Source organism: Aphanomyces invadans, assembly GCF_000520115.1.
Source record: "Aphanomyces invadans strain NJM9701 unplaced genomic scaffold supercont1.13, whole genome shotgun sequence".
Classification (NCBI taxonomy): Eukaryota; Oomycota; class Saprolegniomycetes; order Saprolegniales; family Verrucalvaceae; genus Aphanomyces; species Aphanomyces invadans.
The window spans coordinates 917,764-932,952 of record NW_008580158.1 but is presented as its reverse complement, the minus strand read 5'-3'; the positions used below and the strand labels follow the sequence as shown (position 1 = coordinate 932,952).

The 15,189-nt window shown below is 56.3% G+C and overlaps 5 protein-coding genes across 8 annotated transcripts; 2 read left to right on the top strand and 3 right to left on the bottom strand.

Moving 5' to 3' along the window:
- The first annotated feature begins 118 nt into the window (after positions 1–118).
- Positions 119–1,447, top strand: H310_07229 (hypothetical protein). Its single transcript, XM_008872578.1, has one exon. The coding sequence runs from the start codon at positions 140–142 to the stop codon at positions 1,403–1,405; it is 1,266 nt and encodes a 421-aa protein (XP_008870800.1). The 5' UTR covers positions 119–139; the 3' UTR covers positions 1,406–1,447.
- Positions 1,448–3,132: 1,685 nt separating this feature from the next.
- Positions 3,133–4,496, bottom strand: H310_07228 (hypothetical protein). The gene has a single exon (XM_008872577.1). The coding sequence runs from the start codon at positions 4,479–4,481 to the stop codon at positions 3,342–3,344; it is 1,140 nt and encodes a 379-aa protein (XP_008870799.1). The 5' UTR covers positions 4,482–4,496; the 3' UTR covers positions 3,133–3,341.
- Positions 4,497–7,190: 2,694 nt separating this feature from the next.
- H310_07227 (hypothetical protein) lies at positions 7,191–9,525 on the bottom strand. The gene has a single exon (XM_008872576.1). It carries the CDS (start codon positions 9,389–9,391, stop codon positions 7,316–7,318), a length of 2,076 nt encoding a protein of 691 aa, XP_008870798.1. The 5' UTR covers positions 9,392–9,525; the 3' UTR covers positions 7,191–7,315.
- Positions 9,526–11,377: 1,852 nt separating this feature from the next.
- H310_07226 (hypothetical protein) lies at positions 11,378–12,883 on the bottom strand. 3 transcript variants are annotated; one of them, XM_008872575.1, is made up of 6 exons: positions 12,538–12,883; positions 12,330–12,482; positions 12,127–12,283; positions 12,000–12,069; positions 11,852–11,956; positions 11,378–11,762 (listed from the first exon to the last, which is right to left on the bottom strand). In XM_008872575.1, exons 1-6 carry the CDS (start codon positions 12,736–12,738, stop codon positions 11,699–11,701), a joined length of 750 nt encoding a protein of 249 aa, XP_008870797.1. In that variant the 5' UTR covers positions 12,739–12,883; the 3' UTR covers positions 11,378–11,698. The 3 variants fall into 3 exon arrangements, with proteins under 3 accessions (XP_008870797.1, XP_008870795.1, XP_008870796.1); XM_008872573.1 differs by having other exon boundaries at positions 11,378–11,751; XM_008872574.1 differs by having other exon boundaries at positions 11,378–11,956.
- An 897-nt stretch (positions 12,884–13,780) lies between these two features.
- Positions 13,781–15,183, top strand: H310_07225. 2 transcript variants are annotated; one of them, XM_008872571.1, is made up of 3 exons: positions 13,781–14,046; positions 14,118–14,496; positions 14,548–15,183. In XM_008872571.1, the coding sequence occupies exons 1-3, from the start codon at positions 13,854–13,856 to the stop codon at positions 14,999–15,001; spliced, it is 1,026 nt and encodes a 341-aa protein (XP_008870793.1). In that variant the 5' UTR covers positions 13,781–13,853; the 3' UTR covers positions 15,002–15,183. The 2 variants fall into 2 exon arrangements, with proteins under 2 accessions (XP_008870793.1, XP_008870794.1); XM_008872572.1 differs by having other exon boundaries at positions 13,781–14,496.
- The last annotated feature ends 6 nt before the right edge of the window (positions 15,184–15,189 follow it).

Sequence of the window (15,189 nt, the reverse complement as noted above, 5' to 3'; positions counted from 1 at the left end):
ATGGCAGGTCACGCTTCATTGTGAGATCGAGAAGGTCGTCCACGTACACCTACCCTCGGTCCCATATCACCATTGATGTGGGTTAAACCATCGACGCGACCAGCAACCCACATTGAAACTTTTCGACCCACACCCAAGCATGGCCACCATCGTGAGCGCCGCGAACACGTTTACCAAGGCATGGAACACAACGACGTCGTCGCTGGAAGGAATCCTTCTTCAGTTCCCTGGGCGTGTGTTTGTCAACCAAGACCCGGCCCTCAAGGCCACCGTCCGCGTCGTCGCCACGTCCGACTCGCAGGCCGTCCTCGATCTGCTCGCGTTCAACGTGACCCAGACTCCCGACGACGTCATCACGGTCGGCTGTAATCGCCACGTTGTCCTTCCCCAAGCCAACCAAACGTACTTGAACGTGTCGGCAACGTCCGATTCGGCAGCGTACGCCGCTGGTTCTCTTTTGGTTCGCGTCACGGTGCAACGAGCCGTCTCATGGATCAAGTCGACCGCCGACACGGTGTTGGTTTCTGGAACGCTCGTCAACGGCGCCAACAAGCTCGTGTCCATTGCTGCATTGGGCGCGGGGAGCATCACCACGACGGCGAAATACCCGGTGAAACTCGCGAATTTGACGCTCTCCACCACGGGTGCCGGCAACGTGCAGTTTGCAGCCACCACGAGCGTGAATGTCACGAACGGCGTATCTCTTTCGGTTGCTGGACTTGGGTCGGTGGCGCTCAAGGCCAACAGCGACATCACCGTGCGCAACTTGCTCACGTCGATCACCGGTGCTGGCTCGGTCTTTGCGTCGGCCAATGGGGTGTTGAAGGCCCACGACGTCCGCACGACGGTGGCTGGCAAGGGGAATGTAAGCTACGCCGCGTCGCAAGGCTCGACCGTGACCAACACGATTTCGTCGGCGAGCTCGGGCCACATCTACACTGGGTCCCTTCTTGCTCAAAACGCGACCGTGACGCTGGCGGGGAGTGGAGACATCGTCGTCCAAGTGAACGATACGCTCACGGCGACCACGAGTGGCAAAGGCCAAGTCTTGTACTACAACAAGACTGTGAACCCGGCGCACTTGCCCCAACCCAAGGGGTGGTGGGTGTTCACCAGCCCTGGTGCGGCCGCGACCAGCGTCAACCCTGTCGACACGTTGACGTTGTGGCCAGAGCCCGCCAAGGAGCCTGTCAACGTCGTGATTGAGCTCAACTCGTCGCTGCTCTCGCGATGCGTCGTGCAAACGTTCAAGTCAGGCGGGCAACTGTCCCTCTCGGCGTCGTCAGCACAGACCCCCGTCGACGCGGCCACGTTTGGCGGTGTGGCGTTTGCCTTGCTGGTGCTGATCGCGTTTGTGGTCCTGAAGAAGCAAAAGCGCATTGGCTACGTCGCACTTCCCAAGTAAACACGACGGAATGATCATTACCAAACGCTTCGTGATATGCGACGTTGTTCGGTTGTGTTTGCATGTGCCGCCGACCAGTGGCCATGGAGAGGCTGCATGTGCACGTACCATTTCCATGGTTCATGTGAGGTTGTCGACAGCCTTGCCGAGGGATCAGGGCTGTGATGAGTACGATTTCAAAGCAGTAGAGGAGGCTGCCACGAGAGCTACTGGACCAAACGGAAGGATATGGACCTGACATGCCAAGGCATGTGGCCGATCACATTTCATGCTCACACACCATCCCATGACGTCAACTTGTTTCAAAGTCGCCTTCGCGACTTGATGGAGTTGTCGACGATGGCGCTTGTGCTGCCATCTTGCTTCGTCGGCTACCGCGGATACATCCACGTCGAGGTGCATCTGATCAAATCGCCAAAGGTTTGGGTGCAGGTGGGTACAAGAAGGCTCGACAACTCAACGTCACCCTGAAAAGCTGCCCGTGCGCCGTCTGGTGCCCTGCCGCTCCGAGACCTCCATCACCCAAGGGGTCAACTTTCTGTGGTGCTCTTGTGAAGAGGACAATCAGCGTCCTTGCACCAGATAATTTCCTCCCCCGTGAGGTCTCGCTCCAAGTGCATGTGGATGGCAATCAAGAGTCGGGAGTACCGACTCAAGTGCTTGGGAACTACGGCTGGCACTTATTTGAGCGATGGAATGCATCCAGACATGGCGAAGAAGCCACAACGATGTCGCAAAAGGCCCTAGTGGCCCCCAAGTTGTATCGTTTTGCTGCTTTGTCCGTCGTCGAGGAGCGTCGGAGCGACGTCGCCATCTCCTCGTCGACCACTGTGGCATCGCTCGCCAAAACAGTTGACCCACGCAGGCTGTCGTGACTCGCTGGCAACCCGAGTGGCCCAGGGCACGCGCCGCGCACCTCCCTTCCTCGAACATATGATCTCTTTCCCACTCTCATTGCCTAGGTGTACGTCGGCTGGAGCGCCCTCCAAGCGCGTGGTTGAGCCAACAACCCCACCCTTCCTCTGACATATCTCTTGCGTCGCTGCCAATGACGGCACTACACATCAACGAGGTTGCCAAGCCCATAGCTAGACCAGTGGCAGAGCCAAACTTTGTTTTTCTAGACATCGATTCCATGGCCCTCCATCCGAATACCTCCGCTGCCGTGACGACCAACAAAACAGTCTTTGAAGATGCTGCCAACACCACGATCCGTGCACCATGCTCGAATGCGTCGAGCAATGCAATGAATCCCCAACACCACGCAGCCGTGCATTCGGTCGTCGGTAACTCAAAGCAGCGAGCTGCGAGCGACGCTGTCCTCGTCATGACCTTGTGTCTTGTGGTACTCTTGGGAGTAGTGCTGTTGCAGCGAAAACACCGCCGCCGCGCCAAAGGCTACACTGCGCTGCCAAGATAAACCCCAGCATAAAACTTTCATCTTGGTGCACTGTCAAAAACGCCGCCATTCCACCATGTTTGCGACATCCAAACAAGCGCCGCGTCGCTGAGCCTGGACGGCTGCAGAAAGCTGCTTCCTCCCCCAAAGCCCTCGAACCAAAGCAGCACCGCGCCGTCGTCAGGATGCTGGATGCTTGCGGTTGGCATGCTTGCGGTTGGCGTGAAAAACGCATATTTTTCTTGGACCAGACTAATCCATGTGTGCCTGACACGTCGCCTGTGCACTGCGTGAGCTCGGATGCGCCAAGGAATTCGTGAAGAATGGCTTGCAAAGTGACTTGAAGGCTCTTTGGGACGCTATCTCAAGTTGCAGCACGATGTCGAAACTTCGCGTGTTTGCAGGACATCTCATTCTATCCGACCGCTGCCAGCATGGCCTGTGCTGGACCCCCATCCAATTGCATGTGCCTCATGAATGCATTCTGGTCATGCTGTTGTTCATACACACACTTCATTCGGAGCAACCACCGGTCAACTAAATGACCGTCTTGAACCGATGGTTTTCAAACGACTGAGCGAGCTTGGCGCCGGGGTGCTGGACGTACATGCGCGGGATGTACTTGACGTAGTTTTCGTTGATGACGCCGTCAGCAAGCTTCTGCGCGCGCGATCGGTACTTGCACAGGGTGTTGACGAAATTCTTGTTGCGGTAGAGCGAGAGACACTCGTGGCACGTCTTGCCGATCGCCGACACCTTGGTGCAGTCGACGCTAAACACGGTTGTCCCGACGATGTTCCATTTGCGCGTGGCGAATTCATACTTTTGAAAAACCTCGAGCTGCTCCTCCGTCAAGTTTTTGAACGACCGAATGTTGAACAGTTGCTTCAGGATCTCCTCGCGGCGCTGGCACCCCCCAAACATGCGCATGGCGTTGGAACAATAGTTGCGGATCTCGTCCGACGTAAGACCGGCACACAGGAATGTATTCACGGACGCTGGCTGCGCCGGCAGCACGCGTTTGGGCTTCTTCGATGGTTTGCAGCGGTCCAGATGCGCCTTCAAGTTGGACAAGTTGAGGCGCCCACCTGCAATTTTGACCGCCTTCCCGCACTTCCAGCACGAGATGCACACGTTGCGCCCCTTGTGAACCATCGTAACGTTTTCGACGTCAAACTTCTCCTTGAGCTGTCGTCGAGCGTTCTCCAAGAACAGGATGCTCAAGTTCTCTTCGGACAACGCTTTCTTGCTTGACCTCCGTCCCCCCTTTTTCGCCTGCTCCTCAACCTCACCTGGCTTTGGCATCATCGCGGCGCTGCCCTTGCATCTTTCCAAATGCGAATTCATGCTTCGCAGGTGCACATGTCCTGTCGCGATTTTGATCTGCTTGCCGCACTGCCAGCACGAAATCGTCACGTTTCGCCCTTCATGGCACATTTGCACATGTTCGATGCCAAACTTTTCGTGAATCTGCCGTTTGATCTTGCCCAAGAACAGCTCGAGTTGATGTTCCTCCGTCAGTCCTGCTTTCGACAGACTGCGACGCTTCTTTGGCGCTGACTGCCTCGACTCTACGTCGTCGAGGGTTCGCTTCGTCGTTGATGGCGGCGGTGGCGGCGGCAAGGCAAGCGACCCAACGAGCGTTGGGATGGCAGGCGCGACCGGGGTGGCACTCATAGGTCAGAGGCGTTTTTGTTTGGAAATGGCCGCCCTTCGAATTTCGTAGGGGCAGTGCGATTTCGAATTTCGAAGCTTGGTGTATTCAGTGCAGTGGAATTTGAAATTTTAAAAAGTGATACTGGACATACTTGACCTTTATCGGTTTGGTGTGAGGTGAGCCGAAATTTTCGTGCTATTTTTTGTGGAATTTCCATGTTTTTCGAATCGCGTGCATACAACTTTACCGCATTGTTCCAGTGCCATTTAGATTTTTGCACGAAATTTCAACATTTTTGTTTAGTTGATGATACGTTTCCAGTTCTCTTTTCGATACGGCACACCGCTTCCCGCCACTTCACGCAAACCATGGCGACATTTGCATCGAGCACTATGCGGGAATCGCAGCTTTTCACACCTTTCATGCGCTGAAAATAGAGTAGTGCACATATTTGGTGGCGGCTATGAGATGCCTACCCGATGAGACAAGCGCCACATCCAAGGTAAGACCAATCTTACCGCCTATCGTGGTCGTGGTCCCGTGATGATCCTACTTCGAGGCCATGGAGCGATCCCCTCGATACTGTAAGTCCCCTGGAGGTGTCTGCCTTCGTATGGATACAAAGCTGCGAACTATTTCGCCGTTCTCCGTCATCACACCCTGTGCTGCATTTCTGTGGGAGGATTTATCCTGCCGCATTCCCTTCCCGGATAAAAATCTCGCCTTCGACCCTGCACCGCCTTGCAGTCGCCCTCCAAGGGCATGAATATTTAAGATCTTACAGCCAAGAAGCACTCTTTGCATCTAAAGTACCTTTTGCCATCTCAATGGGCATTTCCAGGTTGAATGCATGGTTGAGTAGGGTGAGGCAACTTCTGCTAAACTTGCAGAGATCGACGGCGGCGGCAAGGCGATGAGTTAGTTAGGGGACGTTCGTTGGGCTCGAACGAGGCAGTTGCTGCTTCGTACTCCCCGGCAACTCTGTTGAATGGCACCGAGAATGGCCGACCCAAATGGCGGCGAAGGGGCAAAGTGGCCCCGGGGAAGGACGTGCCTGGCGGCGACTGTGCCAAGTTCGATTCCCTTTGTCGTGTTCATCGCCACCCCAACGTATATGCCGAATGATTTCAGGCGCGACCACTCGTGGGGACAACGCGAACCGAGGGTTCATCGTGGCATTCAGTACGACAAGCGTATCGGTGCCCAACGCGGGCGTTGCGAAGTTGAAAGCCAACTGTTGTGGATGCGCGGAAGATGGGACGAGTTCTCGCTCTCCGCCGGCGCCGCTGCTGCCTTGAGGAAGAACCCTCCTTTGTACAAAAGAAGTGTCGACAGTGAAGGAACCCTGCCCGAGACGTACACATGGCTTTCCATTTGGCCATGTGCGGTGCGCTGAGTCTTCACGGGACGAACAGCACGGCGGCTAATGGGCGTGAGATCGGCGACGCAAGTAAACTTTGGCGTGAGGCGGCGCTGAGCACGGTCCAAAATCACACTGACCGTCGCGCCGTGGCTGGTTGAGGACGCCTTTGGCTGGCGCCGCGCAGTTTTTCCAAGTGTTTCTGCTCGGTGACTTTGTCAACCGAATCTTTGCATGGCACTGTGCGAGTCAGTCGAAGCACACTCGGATGGCGACGTCGACTGTCCTCGAGTTGAGAACAATGCGTGCAGATCCAGCGTTGAAAGAGTTCGTATTGGGTTGTGTGTAGTTGCAAATGCTGCATGCCATAGCGACGACCGGGCCTTTGGCACCGTGCCATTAGATGCAGCAAGGCGCTGCCACACGGTCGTGTGGAGAACCCTGTCGACCTGGCCAAGCGAACGCGCGCAAGCAAGTACTGGCCATGGAGCTTCACATGGCCATCATCTGGGGCCTTAGCGCATAGCCGATCATCGACCTGCAGCGCGCGTTTTTGGCGACCGCACACCCTGCAAGCATTTGTTGTGTCTTGATTGCTTTAGGGGACGATGGGGTCGTCGTCGTCGCTTTTGTCGCCATCTATACGTGGTAAGGCGCCGCTGACGCCACTGCATGTCCGACATGGCAGTGTTGGGGTGAAAACTGCCAGGCGCAACCCCACAGTCGGGCGACTAACTCGGGGCTCGCGCGCCATGAAGTGGGCAAGTTCGAAAGAGGCTGTTCGTCCACTGCGCGTGATCAGAGAAGTTCTCGCGCTCGATCTCTTTGTGAACCGACTCGTCAAGATGAGGAACCCAGTGCATTTCTTACACGTGCAACGTGGCGCTGGTCGTGGCATCGCCACAGTCGTTTGTGCGACAGCACACCATTGGAAGTGGTCACCGAGGACTGAATCGTGCCGTCTGGCGTTTGGTGGCGCAGATGGCTAGCCAAGTGGTTCTTACACTGGGCCACTCTCACCCCCCCCACTCCACCTGCCCCCACCTTTATCACTCAATGTCAATCACGCCTTGACTTGCCAGCCTAGGCTAGCTCTATCGACGGGCTGGTGTGTTGACGAATTCGACGCGGTGGCTCCGCGCTTTACACCAGACCCACGGCCAGCAACATAAGCTGCCATGTTGCCAAGACCTCGGACACCATCTCACTTCATCGTGGTCACGTTGTGGGGCCTTTGACGGCTTGTGGAGCTCTGTGGCCGACGCCCTGCGCACATTTCTGCCGCATTGAATGCTGTCCGAGATTCAGAGTGTGGTGTAGAGGCTCCGGCGTCCCCATCTCGAGGAAGCCAGGGGGACAGACGATTGCTTGCACACGCGAGCGAGATCAAGCCCCATTCTCACCACAACGCGCACACAACGACATGATGAAGTGTTTGATAAGTTAAGTGTACACAGCCAAATGCTGCTTCTAGAGTCTACTTCGTCGACGCCATCAACGGCAGCACTGTTCGATTTCGTCTACAATCGTCGAAGCAAACCAGTGCAAGAGGCGGCGGTGTGTCGCGTCAAAGCGAGCACGGGGGAGTCCGTCGCTAACGCCGACGGTGCCGAGCTCAATTCCATCCGACGTGATCAATGTCAGCCCAACGTAGTATCGGATGCATTCCCGTCCCGTCACTCGGATAGACGTGTTAAAGCGGTGGTCGACGGTCGCGTCGGGGACGACGAGGGGGGTCGTGCCCTTTTCAAGCGTCGCCACGTTGAACGCATCCTTTCGAGCGATGCGGAAGGACGGGGCCATGCCGGACGTCGCCTTCATGACAAACCCACCCTTGTACAGAAGGCTCACGTACGCGTGGTGGCAATCCAAAGCGCCTGCCAGCGACACGCACAGCTTCTCGAGCCGCTCGTGGAGCTCCGCGTTGGAGAACGCGTTTTGCCGTAGGGTTTCCGCCTGTGGGGTCACCAGGATCGATTCGAGGCCACCATGACGGGCACTCTCCGCTGGCGCGTGGGAGGCTTGTTGGCGCGATGCAGCTGCTGTCGTCGAATCCCCTTTCCGAGGCACGGATGCCTCGTTAAGAACATGACGCGGTGTGAACTGCGGAGCGTGATGGTGGACCAAACTGACGCCGTCATTTCGAGGGGTCGCGACGGGGTGTTGGCGGGGTGTTACAGAAGAGGGTGCGGCAACGTAGTGACCTGAGGCCCCGCGGGGCGTCGAAAACGCGCGCACGCCGCTCAGGTCGCGTCGGGCGGACACAATGGGCTGGGGAGGCACGGTCGTGGACTTGGCCGTGCTGTACCCTCGATGACGGACTTGCCCAGTGCAGAGGACTTCGCTAATTCGAGGAAGGGCGCCATGCTCATCGTTGACGTCGTCTTGTTCCACCGCGTCGCCGTGTCGATGGTGGCGGGGTTTCGAGGAGGCCCCTGCCTTGTTGGTCAAGATCAAGTTCGCCTGGCATTGCGCAAGGCACACGTTGCACACGCGTAGGTCGACCTCGACGCAGCGAGCAGATTCGCCGCGCTCCACCTTCGAGCAGTTGGTGCACACGGCCCGGTTGCACAACCGGCACTCGGTCGGCATTCGTCGATACAAGTTGTGGCTGCAGAGGTGGCACCGATTCGCCGTGCACGTCGTGTGGTCCGGAGTCGCTATAGAGAGGCGCACAAGCCGGCGGCGCCACACCGCCGTCGCCAACAGACTCACCGACCCCGCGAGTTGATGCAGCATCGCGTGCGCGAACGCGTGTTTTTTGCCAACGTGTTGGCCGAAGTACGTAACCTTGACGCCGCCCGCGTGCACCTCGGCCATGTGGAAACCAAACAAGATGTTGGTCAAACAGCGTGTGGCTTTGGCACTGTCGTCCGTTCGTCGGAAGTCGAGCGATTTGAACGCCCGAATGAACGCGACGTCGGACAGTTTCCGGACAAAGTCGAGCATGTGGAGGTCGTGCCGAGACGTGCGGAAGAGGCGCTTTTCGTGAAGTTTCAGCGCTTTTATGGACGCGGTGCACCCGGCGAAGTCGTCGGGACCGGTGGCGCTACCTCCCGGAGGCGGGAACTCGTCGGGGGTGCTGTCGTCGCGCGAGGACTGGCGCAGAACCCCTGGCGTAACTCGGCGCACAGACATGGCTTCCGTGAGAGCGTCTTGGAACACACGTAGAAGGAACGCTTGGAAGCCAAGCTGCGGGTCGCGCGAGAACACGTCCAGCACTTCGTTCAGCGTGCCAGGTACGATAATCGTCGTGACAACCGTGAGGCACTTGGGCTGCGCGTCGACGACGTTGGCTGGGTAGAAGCGGCACTTGTCCAGGACGTACGTCGCGATGGCGTGGCCACGACAGAGAAGGTCGTTGTCGGTCATCGTCACAGCGTCGTGGTCGAACACGGAAGGCCACGCATGGTCGGGCGTATTCGTTGTCGAGGACGTGACCGAGTCGGTCCGGCGCGGTGGGCGCGACTGCTGTGATGGTTCTGGTTCGGGCGGATGGGTTGGTTTGGCAGCCGACGCCAGCCGCGGGCCAAGGAACTCCGGGTCCATTTTCAAGACTCGATGGAACATGATGGGACGAGTTCCAAATCGGCTATGCCGTCGTGCACTTGTCGAGCTGCCATGACAGTGGCATCGCTGTCGTTGCCAAACCCAACTGGATCATGGCTCGCATGTTTCTTGGGGCTCCGTACGTTTGCCCTGGCCGTGTGTACAAATGCACCGACCGTCCATCGTGCCCCCATGTACCCAACATCTCACCGGACAAAATTGTCAAATTAGGCCGTCTAAACGGTTTCCTTTAATTCGTACGATATTCTCATCCATCCCACAATGCCAGCGACCGTCCAACGTCTCCATGAGATCTATTACGTGTCACGTAGATGCACGCTGCGCTAATTCAACAAGACGACATGCGCACGACTAGATCATCGATAGGTCTAAAGCCTCAACATGACCCGTCATGATGCACCGACAGCTGCCTGATGCAACTACAAGCGACACTCTGAGCGGCACATATCACGTTGTCGACGTGTCTTTGTCGTCAAAATGGACCCGAGCTGATCGGACGGGTGAGAAATTCGCGTACCTGATGGTTGTGACTCGTCGGAGATACCTTTCTCATGCCCACATTGACTGCATGCCCCTGAACTCAACATGGCGACCTTTCAAACGTGACATCGGAAAGGAGGCACATGGCCATGCCGACATCGTATGGCTTTGACAGCATTCTCGTCCCCTTGCGCTGCCAATGCCACGTTGACGAGGTTGGTCGATGTGGACATTGCATTCTGGCAGGCCAACGCCGTTCCTGCTTGCAACCTTCGCTATACTTACTTGGCTCGCCTGACGAACGTTCGCCAGGGCCGCGTGGGTGCCATATGCCGCCTCCTGGAGGCGCCATTCGGGTGTGAGCATTGGAGCCAACCTGCCGGTTCAAACCATGGCACAAAGCGCTTGGCCGGCAGCGCGATGGTCGGTGGGTGCCACCGATGAGGCCGGCGAACCAATGGATGAGGACGTAGAAAAACTTCTAACATTCGTTTGGTTGGTCGTGTGGCTGCAGTAGGCTGCCTTGGAGTGACTTGGCAGTCAGCCTGCTCAGACGGGGTCGAGAAAAATGGCAAACGAGGTCGCTACTTACTCTATGGAATTCCAGGGGATGTAGCGACCTGAATGGATATTCCAAGCAGCGTTACCCATCATCCATCGATCTGGGTTGGTTGTGCTACACGGAGCAGCCCCCAGAAGGATAGGAGGTCGTGTGTGACAGGGGGGCAATCGGGGCCACAGGCTCTGCATTCGCACGCGGGGGGTTATTGTTCTGCAACGAAGCGTCCTTACTCCATGTCATGCCACACAAGCGCATCCAGAATGCGTGCCCCCCCCGTCAATTTACGCTTGTCTCCCCATGCCCCACACGTTTCGACGTACGCCGAAAGTCAAAGGATATCCTCCCACTGTTCCATCAACTCGACATGTCGATGCAGAACACTCCAAGCGTACTGCGTCCAACGATGCCATCAGCGAGTTGCACGGTCGAAACCCACGTCCCTTTCGTCGTTGCTGCAAACAAGCACACGGGTCGACGGAAGAGAAATGACCGTGATATGTTCAAGTACCTTCCGTCCCGCCTCTCATGGTGGCACCGCGTCGAGAGCGACGAATCGGGGGACCCGACAACTCGATGCGCCCATTGCCACACAAAGTTTGCTCATATTTTCGTGAGCTGCACGAGGTTCTGAGTCGTGTGCAGATCCAAGATTGTGTTTGAGGCACGGAGGGGGCGCTCTACCGAACGGGGACGACGGACCGAACCCATGGCCCACCATGAAGGTGGCGTCACATACACCACCCGTGCTTGCCTCCACACCGATCCACCGACCGCTGGCTATGCATACGGCACCTACACCGCCCCTTGACAAACTGGCTACATCAGGTAGACTGCATTACTACGTATAGCGGCCGATGGACTCACTCGAAACCCAGCCACCGTTCGTTGTCGACGAAGGCACCGCCCATGGCGCCAACTGAGCAGCGCACTGCTTGTTTTCTCACGCAAGGTGGCGGGATTCGTCAAATGCATGCGTAGGACCAGCAATAGGGTGTGGAACCTGCGCTTCAAGTGATTAGGATGGTAGTCTAGCAACACGAGTGCCATTCCACCGTGAAGACAATGCGTGTACTACTCGCTCCCTCATCCACTCGAGGCATCGCGCGAGACGACGCGCAGACACGTCCGATGCGCGTCAATGTCGATGGTGAGCCGCGGCAACGTTCCAATCGTACTGTGCGTTGCCATGGGGTCATACAAATGAGGGAGGTAGTGCTCGTAGGCTGGCATGAACCGATCGACAAAGTCTCGCACTTGCGCAGGAGTCATAGCAGACTTTCCAACCGCCCGCATCTGGGCCTCAGCCTCCTCGCGCCACCTGCGTTTTCACTACAGTTGTCAGCGACCAACCATGGCAACGACAGAAAGGACCATGCGCAAAGACGGGAAGTGTCCAGGAGCGTATAGTGCACACGTACGTGTACACCCACTGGATGTCGTCGACATGGATGACAATCAGCGCGGACAGGGCCTCGTACAACCGGTCAAAGTCGCGGAGTGCCTTGTTCACAGCCCCCAAATGTCTACCACGCGCGTCACATGAGCATAAAGTCGAAAGTACTGCACCCAGGAGGGTCGACGGCGTTTGCTTCAAATCCGAGGCACCACCCCTCAACCAACAGCACGTCCACAGGGCCTGTGGTCGTTGGTTATCGGTAAGATCGAGCAAAGTAGGATCGAGGCCATGATGCACCTGGATACGTGATCCATTGGTCCCGGGAGAACCGATCGCCTCGCCCGTTGTGAGCCGACTTGTCGTATCGTGGCACAACAACGTCGCAGCCGGCTTGAGCATCGTCGATTAACGACAGGAGAAGATTCAGGTCGTGAGTGCCAGGATTGCCACGGTGCTACCGCGATCGTGAAGGCAACATGCGGGCAGATGCGAAATCGTACTTCAAGGAGGGGATTGTGAGGGAACGACGCGGCCACCTTCAATTGATCGGCACGCGAAAGATACACGTCGTCCAACGACAGCGTCGCGCACGTTTTACCCGTGGCGCGGAAGAGAGTCTCGAGGTACGATGACATGGTGGTTTTACCACCGCCCTTGGTACATGGCAGAATTCATACATACCGCCGGCAAGGTCTTTTTGCTACACACCTGGACACAACTCAAACCAAGCACGGAGCAAGGAGCCTTGAGCTGCATTTCCGCCCAGAAGAACACTGGGAGGTAGTACGTGTGGATGAGTTGGTGGACGTATTCAGCCTTGGACGGGAACTTCGACGGCACTTGCATGGATGCAGCCATCAGAAGTGGTTCCAAGACTCGGCCCAGAGTCTGCGCGCGGGTCATCGCCATCGTTTTGGAACGAAATGGCCATGACTGTTGAACGACTATTTTGACGAGATATAGATATTTCGTGCATTTCCGACAATCCCGAATATCTTGGGGGTGACATGGCAGTTTCGCTACTGGTGGGACGAGTAACGGAAAACAGTTTCGCTTTCACTTCAACTCTGCATGTCGTGCCATAACGATGGGCGATCGCACAACACGTTGCGTCCACGATGTACAGTACCATCACGATGAGTTGTTGCCCGATATATACGCACTCCTCGTGTGGCCTTCTACGCTTACTCGCGTGAGCGAATTCCATGTCTCCTTACTCGGCCCTTTGTGAACGCCAAAGGCTGGCGATGATGCCTGGAATGAATTTCAATGCCCTGCTTGCTGACAAGATCGTGAAACGGTTGAATGTGTCCGGTTCTGGGGGCGAAGACTTGGGGGAAGAGAAACGTTGAGCTCCAGTCAATTGGCGTAAAGACATGCCGAGCGTGCTTGCCGCCAACATCAATTGATTTACCGCAGGTATGTAGTAGGGCGGTCCTTCTGCTCGCAGAGTGCGAGTTCTGACAAGCGGAGGTATGTGTTCAGAAAGCAAAAATGTAGCTGTGGCCACAAGCATGTTTCATACGTCACCTCGTCAATACGCCCAGCGTTTGCCACCACGGCGTTCTTGAAGGTACGCCCCCCCCTTGAGAATCCTGTGCCGAAGCGTGCACATCTTTCCATCCCGACAACCGACTTTAGAGAAACATCAGCACAAAGACCATGCCGCTTGGCGTTAGTTGGCTAGCCAATCACCGATCCTTATTTTGGAATTTTATCCAATCAATTTCGACTTTGTCATCGAATTGTGCGCAGTGGTCAGCGAAACCCCTTTTGTTTCGATAGGCTTTCACTTTATATCGCAATTGATATGCGATTTGGAAGTGTTTTGTATTTCAAAATCGATAATTGACCTGCATATGTACATATACTTCGACAATACATGCCTCAGGGTCATCATATAGTATGTAGTATTAGAGGTCATTCCATTTTGGTGTGGGTTCTTTGTTTCAAAAATCCAGTAAAGTTCAGACGCATTAGGTCAGACGCCCCCGCCGCCACACCACGACCACCAACCTACGAACATGTCCACGCTCAACGAAATGCCGGTGGAGCCGCCTGTAACGCAATCCGCGGCGTTCCATCAAGCTCATTCGTCATCTCCCCGCCATCGATCACAGCACACGCCCTTCCAGCTCAAGTTCACGTGCGTTGGCCACAAGAAGGCTATCTCAAGCGTCGAGTTTGCGCCAACTGGACACGTGCTTGCCAGCGCATGTACGTCCCTCTTACAACTCACTTGATGAGAAGGACGAAACATGCGCTGATCCTGACGTGTCTGCTTCTAGCACCCGACAAAACCGTCAAGTTGTGGGATGCCTCGTCGGGCTCGCTCAAAACGACCCTCGAAGGCCACGACCAAGGCATCTCCGACATTTCGTGGTGCCAGAATGCGAAATATCTCGCGTCAGGCTCGGACGACCGCACTGTCAAGACATGGGATATCGAACAAGGCTGCACCGTTGCTACTTTGCGCGGGCACACCAACGTTGTGTTTTCCGTCAACTTTAACCCTCAAGGAACACTCATTGCAAGCTCCTCTTTTGACGACAGCGTGCGAATTTGGGACTTTCGGACCGGTCGCATTGCTCGAATGATTCCTGCGCACTCGGACCCTGTTACGGCCGCTTCGTTCAACCGTGACGGCACGCTTCTCGTTTCGAGCAGGTAACCCCCCATCTACTCGACTTCGTCCGATGCTAACTTGGTGATTCTTAGCTACGATGGACTGTGTCGGATATGGGACGTTGCGTCAGGGCAGTGTCTCAACACGCTGACGCTGTCGACAGACGCCACGACCACCGACCCGATCGTGCCCGTCTCATACGCACGATTCACGCCCAACGGCAAGTTTGTCCTTGTCAGCACGTTGGATGGGAAGTTGAGGCTGTGGGACTACGTGCGATCCCGCGTGCTCAAGACTTACAGTGGCCACGTGAACTCGTCGTTTTGCATCTTCTCGTCGTTCTCGGTCGTGGGGGACAAACCGCATGTCGTGAGTGGGTCGGAGGACGGCAACGTCATTTTGTGGGACGTCCAGACCCAGGCCATTGCGCAGATCATTCCGGCGCACACAGACGCGGTCCTCGCTGTCGCAGCCAACCCCATGCGACCCATGCTCGCGACTGGCGCCCTCGAAAAGGACAAGACGGTCAAGGTCTGGGAAGGTTGACCCGGTGTGTGCATGCTTTGTGGGAATCCTGCAGATCGGTCTGTTTGAGCTGCTTTCAGTCGTGCAGCTCCACAGATACCGCCAATCGCCTAGACCTTGCAGCGCTCTCGGTAAGAGGGGTCGCTGTCGACTCTGCTGGACTTGTGTCGTTATTTAAACTTAAGTAATATTTTCTCTGACTTTGATGG